Source organism: Puccinia triticina, chromosome 18A, assembly GCF_026914185.1.
Source record: "Puccinia triticina chromosome 18A, complete sequence".
Lineage (NCBI taxonomy): Eukaryota > Fungi > Basidiomycota > Pucciniomycetes > Pucciniales > Pucciniaceae > Puccinia > Puccinia triticina.
In genome coordinates, this window is record NC_070575.1 from 112,606 (window position 1) to 135,150 (window position 22,545).

The window sequence follows — 22,545 nt, forward strand, 5'->3', positions numbered from 1 at the left end:
GAAGGCCACTGTCATGCCCCTGCTCAGTGAGCGAGCTGATAGCTGGTGTCTCCTTGGCGAAACGTAATCGCGCCCAAAGCTAAAAGCTCTTTCAACATCGACCGATGTTGCTGTAAAAATGTGGAAAATCAGTCAGCTCATGCAAGAAGAAGAAGGGGATCCTGGAAAACTTCTACTGACCTGGACAGCTCAAGACATCAAGTGCCATATATACAAGGCCCCCATGTGTGTTTCCTGAGTTTTTCTGTTGGATCCACCACTTCAGTGGATTGACAGGTTCATCGCCATCCAAGATGAGTGCCCCCCCAAGCCAAATATCCAGAGGATCGTTTGAGCAGTGGCCGCCTCGAGCGGCAGCAGCTTCACCAAGGCCAGCTAACATGGTACTCTTAGCCTGTCAAAGATTGATACAGGTTTCAATATGTGGGAAGGAGTTGATCAACGAAATTTGAAAACTCACCTTGGATGTTTTAGTCGATGATGTTGAGGGGTTTGGAGGTGTTGGGTCTGGTTTGTAGAATGTTACCCACATTTTGTTGAGTTGTCTGTTAGTCTGCTACCATGATGTATCACCACAGTATGGAGGGCTGTCGGATCGACCCATGAGCACTACCAACCAACCACCCAGCTGGCAGCCACAAGCGTCTGTAGCCTAGTTGGTAAAGGCAGCACTCTAGTATGTGTCTCAGCATAGCTGAGGTCGTGAGTTCGACTCTCACCAGACACATCTTCATTTTACAGTCTCTACAGGTTATGAGCCCAGAGCTACCTGAGCGCTACTCGCTTACAATAGAGACTTGATGAATTTGTGAATGCTTACTTGTAAGACCACGCAAACCCCTATAAGCCTACATCTAGATCACGGGTTCAATCCCTACACTGATCATCTTTCCTGGGTCTCATTCCCACTCTCTCTTGGGGTCAATCCCCACTTCCCATCATGTAGCAAGGGGGGGTGTTGAGTTGTCTGTTAGTCTGCTACCATGATGTATCACCACAGTATGGAGGGCTGTCGGATCGACCCATGAGCACTACCAACCAACCACCCAGCTGGCAGCCACAAGCGTCTGTAGCCTAGTTGGTAAAGGCAGCACTCTAGTATGTGTCTCAGCATAGCTGAGGTCGTGAGTTCGACTCTCACCAGACACATCTTCATTTTACAGTCTCTACACATTTCCCACGCGAGCCGTATAGCTTCAGTAATCCACTCCGGTTCCCAGTGGAGTAACTTGAAGTACTCGTCCCTAAACGACGGGTGAAGGACTTGAAAAGAATAATTAATATTTCATGCAAAATCAAGCAGATCTTGATGACAAACAGTACTTACTGATAGCTATCCTGTAGAGAGGGGAGTTGTCTGTCAAGCTATAGTACTTATTCGTGATTTTCAAACCAATTCGGCAAGCGTTCTTCAACGCTGGTGGATACTTGGAACCAGAGATTGCAGTTGATAAATGTTTGGTAATTTGATCGATGAAAACGACAATGTTGGACAAGCAAGCGGAGCCCGAGATCAAGATTTGAAGAGTTATCTCGTAGAAGATTGAGAGGATTTCCGATAGATCCCGCGCCAAGTCAAGGTCAGACTTATCAAGGTGGAACTTGCGATCAATACCAAGTCGTTTGTGACGCTGCCACTCGCGACTGGGGGTTAAAAAAGCAAGGCAGTCAGTTCATGCACATTGTAGTGTCAGAAATAGTAATAAAAACTTACATGGCGGCCTCACATCGGATAATACTGTTAATTTGGACAAGAGTTGAATTCCATTGGGTTCGTACGTCCCGCTCAACATTGTGAGGAGTATCGCATCCATTTTCACGGCATATATCAACAAATTCAGCTTTTGAGTTCGGCGAGTATTTCAATTTTTTAGCAATCACACAAAACTATCAAAAGAAAGGACAATCAACTACAGTATATGTCAGACAAGTTGTATGTAAATGCAAACCTTTGCCAAACTGTTTCTGCAAACTTTAGTCGTATATCGATCATCTTCCTCTTCGTCGCTTGCGTGATCAATATCATCCATACCAAGCAGCTCGAACTCATCTGGTTCTTTTGGGTCATACGACCCAGCTTTGCTTTCATCATCATCGTCACTACAGTACGTGGCATCTTCTTTGGGTTGGAAGCTAGTAAAGATGAGATAAATCAGTGTCTGGAAATAAAATAGGGGTGAACTGAGAGTCGGACTTACAAATTAATGTTTCCCTCCATGTCATTGTTGCTGGATTCAGAATAATCTGAGTCATCCCAAGTAGTTTCTTTCTGTTGTTTTTTGGTCCCTGTTCGCTTCTGAGTGCCAAAGGGTTGTAGAATTCCTTGTACAATCAAGTTGAGTATGTGTGCAAAACAGTGTACCCACTGTGGCTCCCCTTTGAAGCGGGGCCACTGCTGTTTCTTCAGCTCTTTTACCATGACATTGTTGTTTGTTGCGTTGTCGCTGACGATCCCACATAGCTAAAGGTTCTTGTTCCTCAATCAGCAACAGACTAACAAGCAAAAAAAACCCTGGCTAACCTTCTGTTGAATACCAAATTTCTCCACGACGAGGCGGACCGTCTCAGCAAGATAATGACCTGTGTGGCTTTGAGAGAGGCGAACAAAGTCTAGAGGCATGGCCTCTAGCTTTGGTTCACCCAATAGATCGCCTGCTAATTGGTAGATGATGATCCCAAGGATGTCGAACCCATTGGGAGACTGCCAGGCATCTACTCCTAAGTACAGTGCACCTTTGTGTGCCTAATAAAACAATAACAATGCAATCAGCGGTTGAATTGAGCGGAAAAAAGCAAAAAAATAAAGGTGTACGAACCTCCAAAACCGACTTATAGTTCTGTTGTATAGCTGAGTAGAGCATGTGGATATCTTCTGAAACCACTCGTCTCGCTTGTAGATTCTTGACGACGGTTGGATGAAGAATGGCCTTGTGGCTCGCGTCGACTAGTGCTGAAAAGGGTCTGGCGGCCTCGGCACACCATACCGCACAAAGTTGAGGAACCTATGTGTTTTTTTGGTAAGCCTAGTTAGTTAGCTTGATCAATCATATATTGAAGCCTGTTACTTACCTCCTTGGGATCAATGTCCCCAGTTCCCTTGATTCCAACACGGGCAAGATTCGCATTTGATTTCTGTTTGCTCTGTTTTTGGAGGCAGGTTGCCGCATGCTTGATTAAATTGCTGCAAGACAAGTCCGAGGTTGGACGGTTAATCTTGGTTCCACATCTGAGTGAGTTTGGGGGTCGGCAAGGGTCAGGGACTTAATTTATTGATCATGGAATTAAAAAAAGATCAATCGAACTCACATTTTGCAAGGATAAGCGATCATCCTTTGGTTATTCTTATCAAGCTGCTTGGAGAGCTCGGGGACCAAGTATGATTTATAGCTTAAACTCTGGCCGTTTGCGGCGATCTTCTGTGCCCTTACTGAATAGAAAATTCAGAATCATTCTACCGGAAAAATATATGGTTAACAGAATAGACTCACATAGCTCCTCCTCGTCGCTTTCATCCCTGGTTCTTCCTGATGGAGGCTGGGTACTACCCGGAGTGACAAGGTCGTCTCTGCTAGTCCTTTGAACGCTATTGTTGTCGTTGTTATTCTGGGAAGATGAGGGGGATGATTCTGATGTGTTGGGTCTTCTTCGCTTGCGGTTGGAGGCCATGATCAATGGTTTTGGCGGGGTTTGATGACAGCGGTGGATGGTGGCTGCCTAAGATTTGCCTTACACCCGATGGATTCCCCTGAACCCCGGGAAAAATAGGGGGCTTGCAGCGGGTGCGGGCAGGCGGTAACCGGGTACCTGCTGCCCTTACCCCAAAAACCAGGGACCCGGCACCGCACCCGGCACCGCTTGGAAGGTACCCGCCAGGCACCCGCCACACCCGCCAGGCGGTGCCAGGTACCCCAAGACGGGTACCCAAACGCCATCCCTAGTTTTCTCTGACGATGTCTAGAGCTGTTATGTATTGCATTAGCAACTCTTTTTAATCATCTATCCTTGAGTTTTAATTAAACCGCTTACCTTTGGCGCTGGTTGAAATTCTCTCGGATAGTGATCTGGAGCCGGGATTTTCCTTGAGCCTAATCTTGCTGCTCACGTGGATTGGACCTGTTTGCATCAAAAGATGATTTCAGTTTTACAATCCCGCGGCGCTTGATTTGACTGCGGAAAATGGTTTGCTTTGCTTACCAGATTCCGCAGCTGATTGAGATCCCGGCATCTTTCTCACTTTGTGAGAAAGATACCGTTCACCTAGGCATGAATTCTCACACCTCTAACATTGGAATGATGTGTTGGATGTGCTCTTCTCCCCTTGGGACATCAGCCCATTCAACAACCTCCTTATTCCTGGGCAATTTTCCAGAATTGACAACAAATATATCAGCATCTTTATGCACCACAGTGGTGTTGTTTTCCTTGGATTCTTTCTGCTTGACACAACCCAACCTGTGGCTGATGCCTCACACCCTCCTGTATGACAGTTGTGCTAACTGGTTCAGCGTGCATGGACATGGATGATGAGCGCTGGAGTTTGAAGTAAATTTGATGTGTGTTGCGGATTAGCGTGTCAGTGATGGTCCTTGTTTGCATTATCTATCACAGTGTTGCCAAGAGGCCAAACTGTTCATTTCTGCAGGTGACAGGTGGTCAGTTTGCATGAATAGAGCTTAGTTATTTGGCCACAGGAGATACTTTCTTCTCTCAGCTCAATATGGAAATCATTTGGCCACCCACTGAGCTTGAAGTCATGTTGAAGATAACCATTCTTGTGCAAGAAAATGCTGCTCTGCCTCCCAGCAAGCCTCTGCTCTCAATCTATGCATTTGTACATATCTGGTTTTCAAATTTCTAACCCCTCTGTACAGAGCTCTTGTATTTCTCTTTTCTTTCCACACTTCCAGCTTCACTATTGTGTATTTTTTTTGTTGTATTTTGTTTTTCTGGGCAGATTTTTTCCTACCCCAGATGTGTGCGCAATGAACATCAACTCTCACGTGTTATTGGTGGCATTGTGGCGAGCGGGCAAAACCTGCCAGTTTCATCTTGTCACGGATGGTGAGGGACTCCTGTCCGTGCTAGGCGGCGGCAGTTGTGTGAGGGGAAAGTGCTTAGAGAGCTGCCCTCTGGTGGTTGTCAGGAGTGATGAGCAGAAGCCGAATTGATGATAGCTTTTGGGGTTGGTGGTTTTGAGATGTTTGCCGGGGTTTGGATCCTTGGCGGTGGTTGTTTTTTTTTTTGAAGAAACATGTGGAGTTTCCTTCCGAAAAAGGTGGAAGACTGATGCGGAGCTAGATGATGATAACTGATCAAGGTGATGCGGAGTTTCAGCTCTGATGATCTGATCAATAAACTCTTGGTGATGGACCGTATTCTGTGGATCAGAATGCCATCCCGCTCCCTTCCTCCAAGTTCTGCAAACTTGGACTCGGGGAGGCGACCTGTCACATGAATTTCATTACATCTTCTGCGCACTACACGCGCGCACACACACAACAAAGCAGTAGAGAGAAAGTTTGGAAAAGTGGGGGGGGGAAAGAATTTGAAGGATGAGAAAGGGATGGGGAAGAGAAAATTTCTTGAGGATGTGTGAGAATCTTGATGGCTGCTGTTAGATCTTGATGCTTGCTGAGTATCTTGATGATCTTGCTGGCGGCGGCGATGCTCCTGACTAGCTGACCACAAAATGGGTCACCACAACGGTTGCACTGAACTTAACAAAAATCCCTCCCATGCTTGCGGCTAACTTAACACAAGTCCCCCACTTTGGAGGGCCCTGGTACAGCCTGGGCTGGCGCAAAGAGCGACCTCCAAAGGAGGTCGACTTGGGACTAATGTCCACTTTTTGGCCTGAGGGTTTGAGGCCTTTTGGTGGGTGTTTTGTGCCATTCAAATTTTGACTGTCTTCCCAAACAGCCCCACACATGCCTTTTGGACCACAAGATTTGACTGGATCATCCCCATCTTTTGCTGCTACCCCCATCCCTGAAGGCCCAACCCTTTGCTTTCCATGTTCCGTCAAACTTTTGGTTTTCAATGTTTCTTGACCTGTACATTATGTGTGTATGTATCTAGCTTGACACACCTTCCTGTGGCTCGCATGCCAGGAAAGCTGTATTCCTGTGCATTATACTATCAACCAAAGTTTTGCCAAACAAATGAGGTCCACTGAAAATGCATACTACCACTTTTACCCATAGTAGCGGCGGAAAGCAGTATGGCATGTGAGGAAACCAGTCTCTTGTTAAGATGTCTTGTCAATTCCAGCTCAGGTGTCCATTTTTTTTTTGAGAACAGGAGCGGGAAGCTAAGATGGATGGCTATTCAGCCCCTTCACGGCTTCACCCGGTTGGGATGGTTTTTGCTGTGTGAGGGGCTAAAGAAAAAAAATGGTTGAAAAGCCACAATCGCCCAGAACTCTCAGGCCAAATTTACAACATTAGTTGTAAGCCTCTCCTATGGAGATTCCCTTTGGGATGTGGGGCTCCCCCCACCTCCGTTTGAGAGGCTTAGTTAGGCTAGTGCTTGTGGGGTGCAAGCACCCTCCCTCCAGGGAGGGACTTGCATGCAATGTTGAGGTTCTTGCGTGAGCAGTACCAGCTAAATGGCTGGAAAGACCATAAAACCCCCCAGATGACCCCCAACCCCTCTGAAATTTGAGAAGCCAATGGTACCATTGGAACCCTCAGGACTTCCTACATGTTTTGAACTGTTGAAATCTTTTAAAAAAAAAGGCTGCTGTTGTGTTTGAAACCATTTGTAAAGCTGGCCAGCAGCCAATCATCTGCAGGAATTACAGATTGGTTGCCGGGGCAAAACACTATCACACCCTTTCACACCCCTCAGAGCCCTTAAAATGGCTTTCTTGAAACACATGTAGAAGCCTCAACAATGTCACTTTTGACATAGGCCCCGTTTGGCTGCCGCATTATACGTGATAAATGGGCTTATTTATCACGCACGACCCCAGGGGGGTCAAAGTTTTTGGTGGAGACGGGGGGCAAACTTTGTTGCACATTTATCACGTATATGTAACGCGGCAGCCAAACGGGGCCATAATTTTTTTTTTTTTTGGAAATCATAGGCAAGAAGGTAGGCTCCACTTCCCTCATTCTGATTCTTTGTTGGGGTGCTAAGTTGTAGGTGCTACAGGATCTTGAAACCAAAATTCAACAAAACAACGCAAAAGACCCGGTCTTCTCCGGCCGCGACCCCGACTTTACGCGTAAGCCTCTCCGAGCAGGCGCGACAAGCTCGCGGTCGCACGCGGTAGTTGTGCTGGAGTGCCGTACATATGGCATGCATTGTTTCGGCCGTGTGGTTTATGAGCCACTGTGCATTGGCCGTTTGTTCTGGTCACCCCGTTTGGTGGACGTGTTACAAGCAACCAGCTAACATCAGGTGCTAATTTGGTCTGATGACATGGAATTCGGACGGCGGATTGGGCGAGGAGGTTCAGGACGGCTTCATGAAGCCATCGTGGGGCCTGGCACGGGGCCTGTATCTAGGCCGCATGTTGTTGCGGGGGAGGTCCTGTCGTGAGACGTAAGGATCAGCCCGTCCCCAGACGTTCTAGTGCACCCGGGGTGTATGTTTGACTGCCATCATACTGATACAAACAATTCACACAGATTGAAAACTACCCCATGGGTGGATGTTACAGGATGTGTGGATAGGTCAAGGAAATGGGTTGCTGTCTGTGTAGACTTAGTTCTGTGACTTTTCAGAGAATCTGGTTGAGGGGATTGTATTAATAAGGATAGGTAAAATGAATGAAACCGATGAAATAGGATCAAATGAAAAGAGAGAACAAGAAGGCAAAAGAGAATGGACGGTGTATGTGTATAGAAATAAATAAAGTTGATGATCAAACGACAACATAGTTATGTAAAATAGAGATACCTCAACTAGCTACTAAACTCCAGACTGACAAGTAAACAAACTGTGCCAATTCACATAATTTTTTTTTTTTTCTGAATCACATGTGTTTGTGAATCCTTTCGGGGGGAGGAACAAAATTCTCAGATGGGCTACCAAAGAGTAAGAGGGTGTGTGTGTGTGTGGGTGTGAAGGAAGCAGAAAGAAAGTGGAGAGGAAAGAATCGAGGAGGAGTGTTGTTCAGTTCCAGTTGAGCTCACCCAGGACCTCAGCCTCGGCCTCTTCCCTGTCGAGAGGGAGCAGATGATTGGGGGCGGATGGTTGGGAAGGAGAAGGTTGGTGGTAGGTAGTCTGAGTGCTCGTGCACCTACTCCGAGTGCGGTTGACCCAGGCTTTGCCAAGGTTTTCGTTGGGGCTACTGCTCAGCAGAGTGTTGTTGTTGTTGTTGTTGTTGTTGTTGTTGTTCTTAGTGGATGATCGGATCCGGGGGGAGTTGGAGAAGATGGAGGAGGCGCGCTTGACGAGTGAGGATGTGGATTTTCTGGCCATCCTCAAGGCGTTCATGGCCGAGGTGGATGGGACTGCCGGATCTGCTGATGATTGGTCGGCTCGTTCCGAGTTGAGGACGTCGACATAGCTCATAAAGCTGATGCACGTCTTTCGTTGCCGCAGCTTTCTTCCACCGCCCTGTTGATCGGCAGCCAAGTTGCTATTGTTGTTGTTGTTGTTGTTGTTGTTGTTGTTGTTGTTGTTGTTGTTGTTGTTGTTGTTGTTGTTGTTGTTGTTGTTGTTGTTGATGTTGTGGGGTAGTAGGATATGTTGGGCCGAGTGGGCGGCTGGAAGGAAAGCGGATTCGTTCTTCTCCTTGTTCTTCAAGAGAGCGTTGGTTGACATGCTGATTTCGGCGGGGTGGTTGGTGGCGATGGCGTCGAGATCAGTTGTGAGTTGGGTGACCATGGAGCGGCCGATCTTGAAGGATGGGGTTGGACTGAGGCTTCTGGGGGAGCTGGGATCGCTGATCGAAGCAGTGTCCGAGGTGCAGCTCAGGGTTTGGTGGTGGAGACGAGGGGGGATCGGAGGGTAGCTGGACGGCGGGGAGGGGCTGAGCTGGGGGAATGGGTACGCCGGGGTGGGGAGTGGATTGGGCGGGGGCGATGCTGGTGGATGGATGGGGTTGGGTGGCAAGCTGGAGTGGAAGAGGTGGTATTGGAGCGGCATCTGGTCGACGAGGATGTTCTCTGGGGAGACGGTGGCGAGGGCTTCGATGGCCTCGTCGAGCACGGGGGGCACGGCGAGCTGGATGGCTTCCTGTGCGGTGAGGCTGGCGTCGAAGTGCTCGACGTCCCGTTCGAAGATCGAGCCAGTCGAGGCAGACCTGGCGGGAGGAGATGGTCAGCTGGCTGTCTGCGCCTGGCTGGTGAGTTGGCTGGTGAGTTGGCTGGCTTACATTCCTTCGATGATGTCGTCTCTGGCTATCGGGCTGGGCGAGCGGGAGAGTGGGATGGGGTGGGGGCTGCGCGGGATGAAGTGGTTTCTGTTTGGCGGGGTGGCTGGGCGGGGGGGCTCGGCTGTGCTGGTGCTGGTGCTGGTGCTGGTGCCTGTCAGTGTGGCTGCTGGCGTTGGCTGAGCGTCTCCCTGCTGGGGCCTGGGCTGCTGCTGACGAGGGATGCGCTCGTTCCAGCCGTTGTCCATCGTCGTTGCTGATTCGGTAGTTGCTGTTCTTGTCGTCGTAAGCTGGCGATCGTGCTTTGCGGGTGGTGACGGTGGGAGTGGTGAAGGGTGGGACAGTGCGAGGGCTGGGGCCGGACAACCTCCGGATTTCCAGCCCAATCTATTATGTATAGTCTTGGCATCGCCACTCCTGCCATCTCATTCTTCTGTTTATGTACACAAAAACAAAAACAAAAACCCCTGGGACTTGCTTGATCACAATCTTCTGTGCCAGAGTGCTCGAGCGAATTAACACTCAAACCTTGTCTCTCGCAATATGAACACCCCATGACCAACTCAAGCCACACAGTAATCCGACATTACAGAGAGCCAATGACGTACATACATACATGAAAACGGATGAGGCACAAAGGCACTGAATTCAGGATATTTTTGTCAGGCAACGATCCTTCCATTTAAATTTCAAAACTACAATCTCTGGAATGTATTTCAACTGTCCCCAGCCAAGAATCAAGAGCTGGCTGAAAATGCTCGAGCTGGACTTGAGAGCTTGGAGACAAGCCATTTTATCGTCGGCCCAGGCTCGGGGATATCTTGAATTCCAAGTTTAGTCAGTCAGCATGCAAGTAAATACCATAGTACTATGTGGGCAAGCGTCCACACGTCTATAGCCTCTTCTTTGCATGAATACTGTAAATAAACATTTAGGATGCAAAAACAACAGAGACCGCAAAAAACCATCATAATCGGGTCACATGTTGAAAGACTCCTCGTAAAATTCGATTTCTGAACAGCAGATAGCCCCATCAGATCTCACAATGTCGGCCGCCACTTGGGCAACCGCATTACGGACATCCAGTAACATCGAGGTAGGTCCGCAAACTACCAAAAATTCGATGGAACAAGCTTCAGTGGATGTGAACCACGGAGTATTAACTGCACTCAACTGACCCATCACTCCGATTCGACCAGCGTATTGCCCAGCAGCATTGCGTACGACCTGGCTAAGATTAGGCCGGCCATGCGTGAAATGAGCATTGAAGCCCGGAGACCTTTCCTCGATACCTTCCGGGTTCTCCTTGGCAGGACGATCTGCCGGCACCTTGCTCTCACTCGGTCCGGTCACATACATCTCGATGGCCCCGATTTCAGCCAACTGATCTTTGAACCAATCCGTCGCCGCCGAGTCACGCATCACCCAATGCACCCGATAGGCTTGGCAGCACGTGATACCGGGTTCAGCGGATGAGCGGGAGAAGGCTTGAGCGATCGGCGCAAGGGTCGTCATCCCTGTCCCCCCAGCGATCAACAAGACCATGTCGCAGGCACGCAATGAATCCATAAAGCCACCGTACGGGCCATCGACCAAGCAAGCGTGCAGACCGGAGGGTGCCGAGGCTGCCAGACTCCCGATTCGAGCCGTCAGGCCACCATGAGGGCGGATGATAAACACCATCTCATGGAGCTGAGAGAATTTAGCTCGATCACTGTTCGCATCTACCTCGGTGGATGCGATGATGGATGAAATCGTGAATGGGTGTGATTCCCATGGCTTGATACTCAAGAAGCGAAGGTAGACGTATGAACCCGCGCTCCAAGTACGATTAGTCGGCATCGGGATCCGGATCCGGATGGCGGAGGATGGAAGCATCTCGAATGATGCCCGAGGGATGCGTCGGAACCATCCATGGTCGAAGGCGTAAGCAAGCGTTCGCCAAAGGATGGCTGCCCCCCAAAGTACAGTAGCGGCATGCACTAAAAATCACATCTTGCGCGTGAGCAAACTGATCGGTGCATGATACGATGATGTGGAATATTGGACTGAACTGTATTGCCATGACTTCAACTTATCAGCGAGGTGAATGTACATCCAAATGAGGAAAACTGTACGGAGGAAGGGGCGATCAGCTTCGAAGCTAGGAACCAGTGATGAAGAGGATCGACTACTACTGACTAGCGGCAGAGAGCATATGAAACACGTAGAAAGTCTCGTAAAATCGTTTCCTGTGTGATTGGATCTGATAATTAGTGTACATACGTCGTGTCTTTGAGATTGATCGTGAGATATGAAAATAACCTGATTGGTCCCAAACTCATCACACACAGCCACACTAATGCTGCGAGTGGGGGGAACCCGTTCCAGTAGATTGGATTGGTTTGGATGGTGTACCACCATGGCTCTTGCCGATTAGCACGAATGATCATTGCCCAAGTATGAACGATCGACATGTACAAGCATATCCAGGGCGACCACTTGTGAAAGGTCATGAGTCGCGGCAAACTGACCCCTACATGGATGATAGATTGGATGGTTTTAGGAATTGGTTCATAGATATATATATGGGACGGGTGTGTGATGAGCTCACCCGAAAAGTACTCCAGAAAGTTGCGTTTACTGGCTGCAGCATACATCCAAGGAACCATTGCTGTTGCGACCCATTCGGACCTCAACCCTCTACGGAAAAAAGTATCGCGATGAGACTTGAGGAGAAGATATAGGCTTTTCTTGAGCAGATTCGACATCTTACAGCGGAGAGCTACCATAGTTCGGTGGTCGGTAGTACGGTCGACGCAAGAAACATACGAGCGTGCTGAACACCAGGAAGCCAAAGAGCAAAAAGCTCGGCCCAAGCGGTGGAATGGCCCCTCCCCAAAGTCGGAGCTGGGGATAACTCGCCATCCTGAAAAATGCAGAAGCCTTGTGGTGGAACTGCACCACACTGGGGGCGCCCATAATTCTATGTGTGAACACAGCAAGCAAACGTCAGGATTTAACAAGGGAACACTAATGGTCCGAGCAGCCCTGATCACTGACCGGTTGAGGCTGTGCAGTCTTTTGATGCCATTCGAAATAGACACCACCACAAGACCTGCTAGAATGAAGTACGTGGTCCAATGGCCATAGTATGCGGATTGAGCCCAAGGGTCGTTCGCGGCTTGACAAGGGGCCTTTTCTGCAGCCGTCGGCATGTAAACCCCTGTGAAATTGGACTGCATGAGTGATTCGAGTTAAGCCTGACAAGATGAAAACTGGGTTTGATGAGCTGACCAAATGGCATCCAGTCTCCTCTACCGAGAGTACCATTGGGGTAGGTACCATTTGTAAGGCCAAGAATACAGCTGTAGGTAGAAGATCAAAGTAAATTAGATTGAGGAGGAAGAGTACATAGAGGGCAGCTTAAGATGTCAAACTCACGGATCATCCGAGCCACCATATTGACCGTCAGTGGGTGGAGACATGTTCATACCGGACATTGTGAGGCCGAGAAAAGCCTATGAGAAAAGCGAGATCTGATCGTGAGATGAGGATGCGACGTAGAAAGCGGGACGAGTGAAGCGGAGTATCGGAGGCAGTTGAGCAAAAGGAAAACAAAGTAGAAGAGTTGATTTGGCGTGCTTGAGAAAAGGCGGTGTGTATTATGTATACCACTGCGGGGAGAAGGTTGATTGCGAATATGTGGACAGGATTTGGAAGTGCTCGGCTGTGTCGAAGTGCCCGGAATGAACAGGGAGTCGAATATGCTCGCAGAAAGGCCAAACGTCCGAAAGAGGCCGGTCCAGATCACGCGCTTTGCTTAACCGCGGATAGTATTGAGCTTGATCGTATGTAGACTGCACAGCTCGATGTATGTATAAGTCTGTTTGACGACGCCTTTAGTTGACGAGCCTGCAGAAAATAATCAGGGGGCGGGCACGAATCAGGTATGAAAATGGGCTCGTTGAATGGAACCTAGCAGTTGAATGTAAAACTTTCAGTTGACGAACCGGCTGGAGCCTCAACAAAATGAATTCAAGGCGCACATATCGAGTGAACATCACATACGCGTGTATGTAGCAATACAGTGCGGGAGCAAGTTGGCCGCTTGTGTACGCTGGGAATTGATGGCCAGTGCTGCTATGTCACGTGAACGGGAGTGTAGATTGACGGAGGGCGGCTTGAGGAATCTGAAAGGGGTCTGGTGAGGGGTAACACGGACTCCACTGCGGCGCGACACACGTCGAAGGCGGGCCGGAATTCCCGATGCTGGAGGGTCGAGCACCTGCAAGGAGGACGGGCACAACGGGCGATTGAATGAATTGCAGGACTGCCGGAAGCATCATGGACAGGTCCTGGCCAAAGGGTCGTCTTCGGGGCGAGGCAGGTTGGAGGGTGGAAGTGATTCGGCGTCTCGGCTCGTCAAGGTTGAATTCGAATCTTTGTTGACAAACCTCGATTGGAGCGAGTTAGTGATAGGTCAAGCGCGGTACTATGTAGTTCGTGGTTGTCCGTAGTGTACCGGGAAGGATAGATGAGTTGGATGTGAATCAAGAAGACCGCTGCGATGGTTCAAGGTGTCGGTGGCTTTTTCGGAGAGCGTCGACCGGGTATGTAGCTGGGATTGGCTGGATATCGGCAATCAGTAGTGTGTATGTCAAGATGGGTGTGGTGTCGGGATGGTGAGATGTTGGAGTTTGCAGTTGTATGCGAGAAGATGGCTGCTTGGACGGGTTGGTTGGCTGGATGCTAGTGTTCAATGTATGGCCGAGTACATAGAGCGTGAAGGGAATGTTGAGCTTGAAGTGGTGGGTTTGAATGTGTATGTAGCAGCAGATCGACTGGGAGCAGAAATGCCTCAGCCGCCCAGGCGAAAACCGCTCAGTCTGTGACTCTGCAAGAGTCTGCATGAGGCATTTTAGCCTGCTTGGAAGCATCTGCGACTCGAAACACACCGCGCACGGCAGCATGCAGGAGACGCCGCAGCTTCTCCATATCTCATTCTCGACTGGAGAAAGAAAGCCCGTGTTCCAACTAACTTAACACAAGACCCTCTTCGGAGGGCCTGGTGCAGGCTGGCTGGCGCGGAGCGCCCCTCGGTCTTAGTCAAGTTAGGTGTTCCAAGGACCAAATCAAAGCTCAAATGAGTGCGACATGAACACTTCATTTTTTGGAATCAGTTTCATTCCCTCACTTGTGGAGACGCTTATCCAGCCAGCTTTACGCTGCCAGCGTTCATTGTTGTTCGTCAAGTTGGCTGGAGGAGCAACAGCAGACCCAAGTCAATGAATGAAACTACTTGGCCCGGAAAAGATCATGGGTGAAAATGCCTTCTTGATATTTCAGTTTGGGTTGCTTCACTTGACTAGTTATTCTGGGGGAGCTGCAAGGGGAGGACAGAAGATTGGTCCAAAGAAAAAAGAGATTCTATTGATACAAAGCACATTATCATCAATATCATCATCAATCATTAAAACAAAGCAGATCAATGTACGGAAAAATTACAATACAAGGGTCATGGATTCTCTAAGGACCAGTCAATAAGATTTTTTTTGTGTTCATTCTCTTTCTCTAAATAACAGCCAGTTCAATTAATCACACGCATAGAAGAATAAAAAAAAAGAAGAAACAACAAGGAAAATAAGTCAACGAGCAAGAACATGGATCTGGGGAGTGTCGATGTCAGATGGTATGAGCTTCACTTGACAAAACCAACGTTACAGAATTTAGGATGCGGATTGATGATGATTATGAATGATTTTTTTCTCTGGAGGGGAACGATGTTTAAGCGAGATGTATGTACAGACCTACCGATGAGCCAATCCGACAGGGGATGGAATTGAGAAAAGAAGAAGAGCTATTCAAACGAAATTCAAAAAGAGCTTATTTAAGTGTGTACGGGGGAAATTCAAACAGATCTGAATCGGGGAGGGTAGACTGATACGTATTAACTTGGGGAGACAGTGATGGGTGGGGGATTGTGTGTGTGTATTTTTTTTTCAGAAGGATCTTAGCTGTTCGAGCACTTGCTCGATTTGCGGTCGGTCGGCAGCGGCTGGAGAGCACATCTTGGCGATCAGTTTCATGATTCGTTCATCGACGATTTCGTTGCCATTGAGATAACGAATCTTGGGACTTCCATCGCTGTAGAAGCCGATCCGGGTCTCGCCGTCTCGAGCTGGATGTGTTTCCTCATGCTCAAGGGTCGGATTTCGCAGGTTGGATTCAGGCTCAGGTTTGAATTGATAGAGTGCGTCGATGGTCTTGTGGGAGACAAGCAAGAGAGTCGACTGCGATGATGGATGGGAGTCGGTTGAGGTGGAGCGGGAGAGGGGTTGAGGGTATTTTGATGATGATGATGATGGGCCTCTAGTCATGGGCGCCGATTGGACCTCTTCCAACATCCGCCATCGGATTCCCAGTTCGTGTTCCCAGAACGCACCCCGACTGATCAATAGCATCCGTTCGACTGCACTCTGAACGCCTCGGTATGGTTCCCGACCGGTGAGTAGAAAGTACATGGTCACGCCGAGTGCAAAGATATCGGCTGGGAAGGAGCATGGTGAGGGTGGAGGTTGGACGAGCTCTGGGGCGGCATAGACTGAGGTGCCGGTGCCTTGGGGGTCGATTAGTCCGAGGCCGTCTTTGGTTTGCTCGACTGACAGAATCGTGGAACGATTGAAGTCGGATAGTTTGATGCGTAGATCGCCGGTTAACTGTTTATTAGTTTTGTTTATTTTTGTTATTATTCATATTCGTGTTTTGTTTATATTTATAAGTTGTTTTTTTTTTTTTTTTTTTGGAAGGTGAGAAGACAATTAGAATCTAATTTTGCTAAGAGAGCCAGTCGGGAATGCTTACCAGAACGTTCTGAGGTTTGAGGTCGCCTATGAGTACGTTGCGTTGTTTGCACCAGGCCAAGGCTTGAGCTAGTTCTTGGGACCACCTGAGCCAGCGCTGGCTGCCGAGCTCGAGTGATTTGTGGCTGCTATCTTGGGGACGCAGGTTGGCGGCCCTTTGGACGAACTTGAAGAGATCGCCGCCGGCACAGTACTCGAGTGCAAGGACGATGGGTGGGAGGAAGGAGTGGTTGGAGCTCTGTTTTCGATGTTTGGCATCCTGGCCAGGGCTTCTGATCCATTCGCACTCTTCGTGGTCCTTCAGCCCGAACCAGCCCAGGATGAACCGGGAGCCGTTGGCTTGACTGTCAGGGAGGGTTGATTGGGATCGTTCAGGATCTCGTAATCGCTCTAGGACCAGTGTTTCTTTGATACTCCCAGCGATGTCCTCCGAGAGTTTAGCAGCACAAAGTTTCGAGGGTTTGGGATGGTCGGTCTGGGTATCTGCTGGTGGGATGCTGAGGAGTGCTAGGTGGACGGTGGCATGAGTTCCTTGGCCGAGGATTGCAGATGGACTGGTGTTGATACGTAGATGGAGTGAGGTCTTAAGTCGGGTGAGATCGCGTTGGTCGTAGGCGGATGGCTTGCGGTCGTCATGGGTGGGTTCGTGGTGATGAGGATGGCTGCTAGGTTTCTGGGTTGCTGGCAGGGGGAGAGTTGGCTGAGGGAGCGAGAGGGCGAAGATGTCGTTTCGTGATCCGCTCCTGGATGGTGCTGGCCGGTCTGGTTGGGAGAGGCGTGCGATGGATCGATAGCGTTGAGAGAGGGGGGTGTTGTGGTTTGACTGAGGCGGGGTGGGTGGGAAGGCTGAGGATGAGCAGCAGGAGGAGGAGGAGGAGGAGGATGAGGAGGATGATAGGGTGCTTGAGCGGGAGATGGTGGTGGTCGGCTGGTTGGGGTGTGGAGGGTGGTGGGCTGGGCTGGCGTGGAGCGAGTGGGATCTCGAGAGGAGCAGTTTGGGGGAGCTGGCTGGGGATGGTGTGCAGGCTGAGGCAGATCGGAGCGGGTGGGGCTGTTGCGGCTGGGGGAGGGCGGCAGTGTTCCTGTGGGGCGGGGTGGTGGGTGGGGAGAGCGAGAGGGAGTGGTCGTTGGTGGTGATCATGGCGGGCTGGCGTTCGGCTGGGATCGCAAAGTGCAAGAGAATTTAAAAAAAAAAAAAAAAGATTAATAATCAGACGGACTGGCGGAGGATCAGGAGGAGGAGGAGCAGAAAAAGTAGCACTAGAAGTACTACTCGTCTGCTGATGTAAGCAGCTCACAACCATCCGCAAGCCAACCGCAACCATCCCAGCCTCACTGATCTGCCCCGGTCACCACCCACCAGCACACCCAATGCCACGCCCACCCACAGCTGATCGATCCCATTGAAACCTCACATGAGCACTGCGAGCACTGCCCATTGCCACGCCCCGCCTTGCCATCACCCCCCCATCCTCCGCACACCCCACCGAACCTCAATATGCACACGGTGTGGCTCCGGCCGGGGGGTTCGACCAAGCTCATAACTACAAAGTCGATGGCGATGATTGGGCCGAGTCGAAAGCTGTACCCTGTAATCACCAGCCGATGTTCTCATCTCGGCAGCCCTGTCCATCAATCGTGTGTTCTAGCGCCAGATCACCTGCAAGGATCGATATGTGATAGCTATTTATCACTCCCATAAATACTTGACCGGAGCTGCACTATGTAATTCTGATCAATGATAAAGATTCATAGTAGTATAAACTATCCTGAAATTTGCCACAATCCAACACATGTGAAAAACTGTTTCACTGATAGAATTGCCCATAAGAGCCATGGCGGGATAATTCACCACTGTACATTGTACTACCTATCTTAATTTGGAACTTGATTCAAGCGTGATGCACAAAGTTGAACGTGTTTTTGGAGCCTAAAGCTGGGTGTGTAGAGCCCCAATCTAAATTGGCAACAAATTGTTTCCTCTCTCATTTTTATTCTTATCTAATTTGCAAGTACATCCTCAGCCTAAATTAAGACCTTATAGGGCCTAGATAAATATAACTACGGGGTAGCTTGACCCCTGTGCAGAATTGAAGTAAAATTGAATCACTCGGTGACTTCCTGTTGAGATCTGCCCCCCCCCCCTGCCCAGGGGTGATCTGGGGCCCCAAATTTCAAAAGTTTGGACTTTGATTAGGGCTTAAATTGACCTCTGCAAGGGTCCCAGTTTTGATGGGAAGTCATCAGCTGTAAAATCCAGCAGAATGTGGTAATTGTGATTCATCCTGAGCTCTCTAACAGGACAAGGATCATATCAAAGACTGAGACAGGCAACGGTGAACAAGTCAACTCCAAAACCCTGCAGGCAGGCTTTTTTTCCACTGTGCAGCCCACCCTGGTTTCATGGGAAGCATGGAAATGCCACGCACAAATTTAGGTATATGACCAGAGGGGTTGTATTATTTTATGTTGAAGTATCACATGGGTGCAGCACAATTAGCAAATTTCAGTTCAATGGATGACAGACAACATTTTGAGTAAAATATGATAGACCTTGAGTATTAATCTGTCAATACTTCCAATTATGGTGTTCAAAGTTGGTATGCATAATTTTATGCATGCATGAATCATAAAATCATAAAATCTTTTTTGCAGGGGATATGACTGTCTGATTATGTAATACAAAATTTACTCACCAAAATGTTTTTATGATTTTACAATTTATGCATGCATAAAATTATGCAAACCAACTTTGAACACCATAAATGAATAAGAATGGCCCCTTGACTTTCTCATCATCACTGGTGCTGTAAATCCCTGATGACATCAGGGATTTACAGCACTTTGCACTCAGGGTATGGTTGGAATTTTTGAGGGACACCAGGGACTGAAACTAACCTAGGCTGTGAAGACTCATACTAACTTGATGAGTGAATATATGGTATTATTTCAGTGAGCAAATGAAAAGGAAGCAAACTGGTAGAGTAATGGATATGATGGACTTAGTATGAGCAAAACTACATAGAAGCATATAGTACACAACATTATCCAGCTAGCTTCACATCCTCTGGATTCTGTCACATATCCTCTCCAAAAGAAATTTCACATTTCAGGAAAAATCCACAAACATATGCCACCATGAAAAAAAGTGCTCCTGAAATTTTGTAGGTATCATGGATTCATGCAATCCTTATATTGGTTTGAGACCTGAGGTACATGGTGACAATCAATCCTTATATGCACATAATGAGCATTAGATTTCAGGTTGAGGATTAGATCGTTATCATATTAAGAACAAAAGATTGGATGGATCTTGATCAACAGGTATCAATCCAGAGTAGGAAAATGGTTCTTACAATCCAAACCCTCAGTCCTCCCCCTTTTTGTTTTCTATTTGTTAGTAAGTTTTGTTGCTTATAGATGGCCCCAATGCACCCAGGTAACTGCTTGGGTTTAGGCTACCTGCTGATGTTTTTTGGACAAGTTGGACACCCGCACCTGCTGATTGGGTCTCAGTGGTTACTGGTGTGGTGATTCATTCCAAACCATAAGTAGTATTTTATTATCTTTTCTTTATATATAAACATCTACAGAATACAAATTACATATCAAAACTTCACAAATATCAAATTACACGCCTCATTTTACCTATATTCACCCACTTGTACTACCCTCAAATTCTCAATGGTTAAATAGTTACAAGCAATATTATATCCTCTCATAGTAGATGGCTTTGGGGTGCCCCAAAGATCTGCTGTGGTTTGGGGTTTGGGATGACCCTCAGACCTTGTCCCAAAAACCGGCTCACAGCCTTATCTGTAGAATCCAATTATGCAATAATACATCTAGAAATATGCCTCCTCACTATTGAACTATGACTTGATGGGATTTGATACTTGAAACACAGTTGGCACACCACAACACTCAACACATCAGCACTAATTTTTCCCACATCCGTGAGATTCAGCACAGCTAAAACCTCTCAATTTTATTGTCAGCTAGCTACTATGTCAGAGCCACCATGACACAATGTACATATGCTTATACCCCAGCTTCAGTGACAAGGCTGAGGTGTTACGTTTAGTGCAGAAGACAGCACAATACTGGTGTGCTGCCCCAAAACCCATGTTCTGTGTGCTACATAACACAACCTATCTGTTAAAGTTTGTCAGCCTTAGAGTCATCACAGCTGACCTAAAGTCTGCCTTTTATCTACTTTTACATGTGAATTGCTTTATATCTTTTCCATCTTAAGAGATATCTTTGTTTTGACTTCATATTCTGTTTCCTCATGCAATTTTAACCCTAGTTACAACTTAAAGATTCTTTGTAACTCTACCCCTTCCCTGAGTTCTTGAGTTGTGGCGCGCATGCGCAGTTGTGACGTGTCAGCGCTACCAGGCGCGCCAAACCACATGTACATATGTAATTACATAAGCAAACTGTGAAAATTTTCGAAGTCAGGATCCCCCTTGCCTGAGGAGGATCTACAGACTTCAGACCACCCAGAACCACGCCGTAGATAACCCAGGATCACCCTACAAGAGGATACCACGCTCCCAGTACACCTACCGTCACAGGCGCCTAGGTTATTGACAGTAAGTATACTCTTCCTTTGAACCTTGATTATCCAGAGTGATTCTCTGTGTCTCTTGATAGCTCCTCTGTCTTGCTTTCACTTCAACTCTGCTCAAGATCACAGGTTACTCTGTTAATCCTAGACTTAGTCTAAAAATCAGAGCAGATTAGTTTTACTATTCTGTGTCCCCCCACCGTCTCCTTGGTGCGCGCGGAGGCTGTAGCCCCTGTTGGTCTGGCACAGCTGTCCTTATCACTTTTCCAGGTGATTCAAGTTGACTTTTGAGGATCCTCCTATAAGGAGTAGATAGACCCCCTCCAGATTATATATTTCTCTTTCCTTTTCTCTTTCTTTCTCTTTCTCTCTCTCTCACTGTTTGTAGTTCTTTATCCCAAGAAATACAACCAGTGTTCCCTTTTTTTGTGTCCTGTAGCCACTATAGAGGCTCAGGCTCACAAAGTTCCTCAAAGCCCGCCTGCCGTGTTCTACAGAAGCCTATGACACACCACTGTAGGTTATATGAGCGCAAACCCCATGCACAGGCTTGTACACATCCCAAAAGGGTCACAAGTACACCTCCTTACAAGAATATGACATAATCAGCTCAAAAAATGACACATGACATGTTTTACAAATTTCCTATACATGTATTGATGTCATGGAACATTCCTCACACCACAGAAGGACTAGTACATATACAGTACACCAGATTGGGAAATACAGTGACCCATTCTAGAAAAAAAGGCCACATGTCTCAGCCCCCCTCTGTACAAATGTAGCAGTGAGAAATGATGTAATATTTGGCCCATTCCAGTAAAATGGCCAAATGTTTCAGCCCCCTCTGCACTGATGTAATAATGATGTAACAACTGGCCCATTCCAGCTAAATGGCAACACATCACAGCCCCCTCTGTAGAAAAAATGTGTAGCAAGATTGAACCATGGTATCAAATTACTGCTTTAGTCTCCCTTGGCGCGTCTCCAAAGAGTTTCAAGCCTCTATGGCGCCATCAGACAGGCCAAAAATCCGTGTGAAAGCGCCCACAAGTTGGCCAGAAGCCCTGTGCTCACCCTGAGCGCCCCAGAGAGCTTCCACAGGTATTTAAAGGGCCCTCTGTCCGCCTCCAAAGCCCTTTCATCATGCTTATTTACACTATTATATTTTACCCGCCTTCAACAAGTGCTCAATAGCCTGTTTCCAGCCTGCTAAGACCCTTAGTAGTTATTTTTAGCCTTATTCTTCCACCAGAAGCTGCCCATTTTTCATCCAGCCTTCAGAATCAACTTCTTCAAGCGCTTCAAACGGCCCAGTCTCTATTCTGCAGAGCCTCAAGACCTTAAGGGCTTTTTACTAGTAAGTTTAAGCCCCTTCTCTTGAGATTTTCCACCCTTTGTTCCCATATACCTCTGTAATTATCCCCAGGAATTTTGTCCCAGAGTTTTATACTCTTTTATCTCAGTTCTTCACCACTTTTAGCCAGAAGGAGTAGTCCTTGGCATCACATAGGCTGACATTTATTTTACAAGCCCAATCAATCTCCTATCAGGAAATATTTCTCAGCTTCAAAACCAATTTACTCCAAGATGAACCAAACTGCAAGTCATGTATTCTTATATCATAAATGAATTCAGGGCTTACACCTGATGCTTGCCAATTTTTGTATCACCACTTTTCCCCACTTTTTGTTACCAAGCAGCAAAAAAAAAACCCATCAATAGGAGCCCAATTCTCCCCTTGCCAACCAAACCAAACACACCTGTGCCGGAAAAAGGTTCAATGGTTGATTCCTGCACTAAGA

The 22,545-nt window shown here is 47.8% G+C and overlaps 3 protein-coding genes across 3 annotated transcripts; all 3 read right to left on the reverse strand.

Moving 5' to 3' along the window:
- Window positions 1–8,121: 8,121 nt before the first annotated feature.
- On the reverse strand, window positions 8,122–9,734 carry PtA15_18A8 (uncharacterized protein; the record flags this gene model as incomplete). The annotated part of the gene is made up of 4 exons (XM_053165048.1): window positions 8,122–8,568; window positions 8,707–9,256; window positions 9,329–9,444; window positions 9,543–9,734. The coding sequence occupies 4 exons, from the start codon at window positions 9,732–9,734 to the stop codon at window positions 8,122–8,124; spliced, it is 1,305 nt and encodes a 434-aa protein (XP_053028508.1).
- Window positions 9,735–10,303: 569 nt separating this feature from the next.
- On the reverse strand, window positions 10,304–12,807 carry PtA15_18A9 (uncharacterized protein; the record flags this gene model as incomplete). The annotated part of the gene is made up of 10 exons (XM_053165059.1): window positions 10,304–10,434; window positions 10,504–11,307; window positions 11,380–11,436; window positions 11,507–11,556; window positions 11,630–11,840; window positions 11,919–12,007; window positions 12,081–12,290; window positions 12,368–12,530; window positions 12,602–12,672; window positions 12,749–12,807. 10 exons carry the CDS (start codon window positions 12,805–12,807, stop codon window positions 10,304–10,306), a joined length of 1,845 nt encoding a protein of 614 aa, XP_053028509.1.
- A 2,499-nt stretch (window positions 12,808–15,306) lies between these two features.
- PtA15_18A10 (uncharacterized protein) lies at window positions 15,307–17,308 on the reverse strand (the record flags this gene model as incomplete). The annotated part of the gene is made up of 3 exons (XM_053164617.1): window positions 15,307–16,023; window positions 16,169–16,990; window positions 17,177–17,308. The coding sequence occupies 3 exons, from the start codon at window positions 17,306–17,308 to the stop codon at window positions 15,307–15,309; spliced, it is 1,671 nt and encodes a 556-aa protein (XP_053028510.1).
- Window positions 17,309–22,545: the final 5,237 nt, after the last annotated feature.